The 5,148-nt window shown below is 42.4% G+C and overlaps 1 protein-coding gene across 1 annotated transcript in view; it reads left to right on the forward strand.

The window, feature by feature from the left end:
- The window catches only part of LOC112154378 (myoferlin), a gene marked incomplete in the record, with an annotated part of 59,532 nt that overhangs the window by 35,901 nt on the left and 18,483 nt on the right, over positions 1-5,148 (forward strand). The window contains 7 exon segments of the mRNA XM_036217190.1: positions 2,259-2,361; positions 2,505-2,647; positions 2,720-2,890; positions 3,101-3,194; positions 3,264-3,341; positions 3,428-3,609; positions 3,739-3,897. Of these exon segments, the coding sequence (XP_036073083.1) occupies positions 2,259-2,361; positions 2,505-2,647; positions 2,720-2,890; positions 3,101-3,194; positions 3,264-3,341; positions 3,428-3,609; positions 3,739-3,897 (930 nt within the window).

Below are 5,148 nucleotides of genomic sequence, written 5' to 3' on the forward strand. Positions count from 1 at the left end.
CTAGGTCAGCATTTATATGGCAACTACTCTCACCAATCAGAAGTGAACTTGTTGGAAGACCACACTCCTACAACTTAAAACTAATCTTCACAAAATCTGTCAAATATTTTGATTATTTGACATGACCACCTACTTTTATCGAGGCATCTGATTGGCCAGTTTATAACTTGAATAATAAATTATTGCAACAGAAAAAAATAGAATTATCAAGAACATGTTTTTAAAAAGTATCCAAAAAGTAGTCTGAAAATTAGAATGAGTGAGTAGTAGCAGTTTATTTCTCTATAGAGGTCTAATGGATTTTGTCTTCTTCGGGTACTTCCTGTTTGGATCAAGGTTGGATGACTCCAGTTCTCATATCCAGTTACTGTCATCATTCCTCTCATGCAAAAAAGTCTATTATCATCTTACAACATCATAGCATGTGGTTTATGTGGCCATGGAGTTCGTTGGAACACCAAAGTCCATCTGGTTTTTTCAAACGTTCCTTTAATGTTTCACTCATGCCTTTGTGTCTTTGTTGCAGTCTTCTCACAGAGGCAGACGCAGGACACACTGAGTTCATGGATGAGGTTTTCCAAAATGAAACCCGCTTCCCTGGGGGAGAGTGGAAAGCTGCATCTGAGCAATATACTGATGTGGTGAGATTACCAAGTTCACATTCAAATGGTTCACGGTGGAGCGGTTAGGAACAGATACAGTCTTTGTCTCCATATTTGTTTGACAGACACTCATGATTATTGATGTAAAACAGTAAAAACTGTGTGAAAACCGACACAGTCTCACTTTCAATTCGTCAGATATGGACGTATGGTTCAGGCTCCCTCCGCGTCACATTTTGGGTTTCCCCAACTGGTTTTCTGAAATACTCGCTGTTACCATTAAATCAGGGGTCCCAGGCTGCAAACCACTACCGGTCTGAGGACCGCTTGGTTAGGGGTCACAGACGGGGAACAATACATAGGATAGTCAGGGGTCCCCAACCCTCGCGAAGCAGACTGGTACCAGAATGCATGCCGGACCGGTAGGGATAGGGTATCAGTCCAGTCTGGATCCCGGTACCGGACCGGTACCAGTCCAATATTGGGTTACGCTTAGGTTACAGAGTTAGGATAGGGTACCGGGTTATGGTACCTGTACCAGTACCAGGTTAGGGTACAAGTACCAGTGGTGGGTTTAGGTAACCTAACTGGTACCGGACTAGGGATAGGTGATGGTCTAGTCTGCATCCTGGTACCGGGTTATTACCGGACTGGTACCGGTACCTCACCCAGTACTGGTACTGGTACTAGTCCAGTACTGGAATCTGGACCGGTACCTATCCCTAGTCCGGTACCAGTTAGGTTACCGTAACCCAGTACTGGTACTTGAACTGGTTCAGTCCGCATCCAGGACTGGACCGGTGCCTATCCCTAGTTCGGTACCAGTTAGGTTACCCTAACCCAGTACTGGTACTTGTACTGGTCCGGTCCACATCCCAGTACCGCTCCAGTCCGCATCCTGGTACTAGGTTAGTTAGCGGACTGGTACCAGTCTAGTACTGGGATGCTGACCAGACCGGTACAAGTCCTGGGTTAGGGCACCCAAACAGGGATAGGTCGATCCAATTCCCAGTACTGGACTTGTCCAGTTACTGGGTTAGAGTACCGGTACCAGTCCGGTACTGGGTTAGGGTTGGGTACCGAACTAGGGATAGAACTAGGGATAGGTTTGTTACCAGTCCGGTACTAGGATGCGGACTGGATGAGTACCTATCCCTAGTCCGGGACCCAACCCTAATTTGGTACCAGACTGGTACTGGTACCCTAACACAGTACCGGACTAGGGATAGGTACTCATCCAGTCCGCATCTCAGTATCGGACTGGTGTTAACACATTACTGGGTTAGGGTTATGGTACTGGTACTGGTATCGAGTTAGGTTATTGAAACCAGGCCGGTCCACGTCCCGAGGGTTAGGGACCCCTAATTAGCAATGCATTTTTTGCTTGTCTGTGGCCCGGTACCAAGTGGCCCTCAGACCAATGCCAGTCCTTAGTCCGGAGGTTTTGGACCCCTGATTTAATGGGAACATGCAGCACGTCAAAAAAAGACGAGTTGAGGACCCCCAAAACATCAAAAAGTGGCGTGGGAGTGGCCCAACCAATGCCTCCATATATGACATCTTGTGAGTTTGAATGCGTTGGTGAAAACATGTTCCATGTCACTCCTTCACTGTGTAAGACTGAGCAAACATTCACAGAGATTTTGTGTCGTTCAGAACGGAGAGAAGAGCCGTAACCCCTCAGAGTTTGACTGTCCTCCTGGTTGGATTTGGGAGGACAGCTGGACTGTGGATGTCAACAGAGCCGTGGATGACCAAGGTAGACAAATTCCCACCGACCGTAGTCCTTCAAAGTGAATGATAAATTTGGAAAATTACGTCATAGAATTGTTACATTTTCTCATCTTTGGGCCAATTGTAAGTAGAATCCAGAATACATTGAAATTATTGAATGTTCCAAAGGTTGGGAATACGGAGTGACCATCCCTCCAGATGACAAGCCCCGGTCCTGGGTCCCGGCAGAGAAGGTGTACCACGTCCACCGCAGGAGGAGGCTGGTTCGACCTCGCAAAAGAGATCCGTCCTCTACAGGATCAGCTGTGGAGGTCAGCTCAGAAAAAGAATGTGAATGTGTTGTCACATTCTACAGCGTCAAATGTTTCTTTTTTTCATGACAGAAGAGAAATCAAGGCGACCCCGAGGGCTGGGAATTCTCTTCTCTGATTGGATGGAAGTTTCACAGAAAAGAGCGTTCGTCAGATACGTTTCGCCGAAGACGCTGGAGGCGGAAAATGGCACCAGAAGATCGACTTGGGGCTTGTGCCATCTTTCAGCTGGAGGGAGCGCTGGTGAGGAGAAAGATATTGACTTTGGTTTCTAGAAAACCAGAATCCAGTTGCACAAGTCGTCTTGTTTAACCAGCGGAAAGGACACGATAAAAGCAGGAACTAACTCCCAACTAGTTAAACACAAAAATGTTTCAATATTTACTTTCTTTTTCAGTATTACTAGAGTCCCGTATGTGTTGAGCATTAGACGTTTGCTTGTTTGCATGGCAGGGCGTTGATACAGAAGAGAAGGAGAAAACCTCCAAAGCCAACGCCACCAAAGTGTTTGGCGCCAACACCCCCACTGTGTCATGCACATTTGACAGTAAGTCGGTAGCTTATACACACAAATACAACAAACATTGAGAGATAAAACATTTCCCGCCTTCTTTAGGGTCATACATGTACCATCTCCGTGTCTACGTCTACCAAGCAAGAAATCTGATGTCTATGGATAAAGACAGTTTCTCAGGTAAGATTTAATATAAAATTAACACAGATGACACTTCATAAAAGTAAGAAAATGTGATCATAGATTATACTTACTTCCAACCACAGATCCCTACGCACACGTGTCTTTCCTGCACGTCAGTAAGACGACAGAGAAACTCAAAGCAACGCTGAACCCAACCTGGGACCAGACTCTGATTTTCAACAGTGTGGAGATTTACGGGGATCCTCAAAAGATCGCTCACCGTCCTCCTGACGTGGTGTTGGAGTTCTACGATGAAGACCAAGTGGTAACGTGAACTCATCGGTCAAAATTTTCTCTGAAGTTATGTTTACTTTGCTTTGAAAATATGTGAAAATCTCCCCCAAAAAGTATTAGTTTCTGCTAATCTATCTTTATGGTCTGTGATTCCCTGCAGGGAAAGGATGAGATGCTCGGCCGCAGCATCTGCACCCCACTGGTGAAGCTGAGTCCAGAAATGGACCAGACTCCCCGGCTGTTGTGGCATCCCATCATCCAGAAGGGGCAGAGGGCTGGAGAAGCACTGATCGCTGCTGAGCTCATCCTAAAAGACAAGGTTTGCTTTGAAAAGTTGAAACAAGAAGAGTTGCATTACGTGGGATAGTGTTAGTATGAATGCTTTTTGCTGAAAGTTGTCGCTTTTGGCTGAAAACGGTGATGCAATTTACTTTAACTGCTGAAGGGATTTGCTGAAAATGCAAAAGCTATTCCCGAAATATTAAATTTCCTAAATTTCCTTGTTAAAGAACCATGAAAATGCAAGTTTTACAAAAAATATTTAGTGTGTTGCTTGAGGTAATCTCCCAATTAGACCAAAAAAATTCAGTAGACTCCAAATTAGCCCAAAAAAAAATCTAGCTTGTTGTTTAAATACTAGCTAAACACCAAAATAACCTAAAATTCTTCACTAAACTAAATTAGCCAAAAACGTTAGCGCCTTGCCAAAATATTAGCTAAACTTCAAATTAGCATAAAAAACCTAAGTAGATGCCAAACTAGCCAAAAAAGCTAGCAGATTGCTTAAATACTAGTTAAACTCCAAATTAACCTAAAGTTCTTCAGTAAACTAAATTTGCCAAAAATGTTAGCCTGTTGCTAAAATAGAAGCTAAACTCCAAATTACCTAAAAAAACCTCAGTAGATAACAAATTAGCCAAAAAAAGCTAGCAGATTGCTTAAATAATAGTTAAACTCCAAATTAGCCTAAAAATCTTCAGTAAAATAAATTCACCAATAACATTAGCCTGTTGCTAAAATAGAAGCTAAACTCCAAATTAACCTAAAATTCTTCAGTAAACTAAATTTGCCAAAAACGTTAGCATGTTGCTTAAATAGAAGCTAAACTCTAAATTGCCCTAAAAAACCTCAGCAGATAACAAATTAGCCAAAATTGTTAGCGTCTTGCCAAAATATTAGCTAAACTTCAAATTAGCATAAAAAACCTCAGTAGGTGCCAAACTAGCCAAAAAAGCTAGCAGATTGCTTAAATATTACTTAAACTCCAAAATAGCCTAAAATTCCTCAGTAAACTAAATTAGCCAAAATTGTTAGCATTTTGCCAAAATATTTGCTAAACTTCAAATTAGCATAAAAAACCTCAGTAGATAACAAATTAGCCAGAAACATTAGCATGTTGTTGCTAAAATATTAGGTAATCTGCAAATTAGCATATCAAATCTCAGTTGATGCTAAATTAGCATTATAAAAGAGCTAGCCTATTGCTTAATTACAAGCTAACCTCCAAAATTGCCTAAAATTCGTTAGTAAACTAAATAAGTCAAAAATGTTAGCCTGTTGCTAATATAGA

The sequence above is a fragment of the Oryzias melastigma genome, linkage group LG19, assembly GCF_002922805.2.
Source record: "Oryzias melastigma strain HK-1 linkage group LG19, ASM292280v2, whole genome shotgun sequence".
NCBI classification, from domain to species: domain Eukaryota; kingdom Metazoa; phylum Chordata; class Actinopteri; order Beloniformes; family Adrianichthyidae; genus Oryzias; species Oryzias melastigma.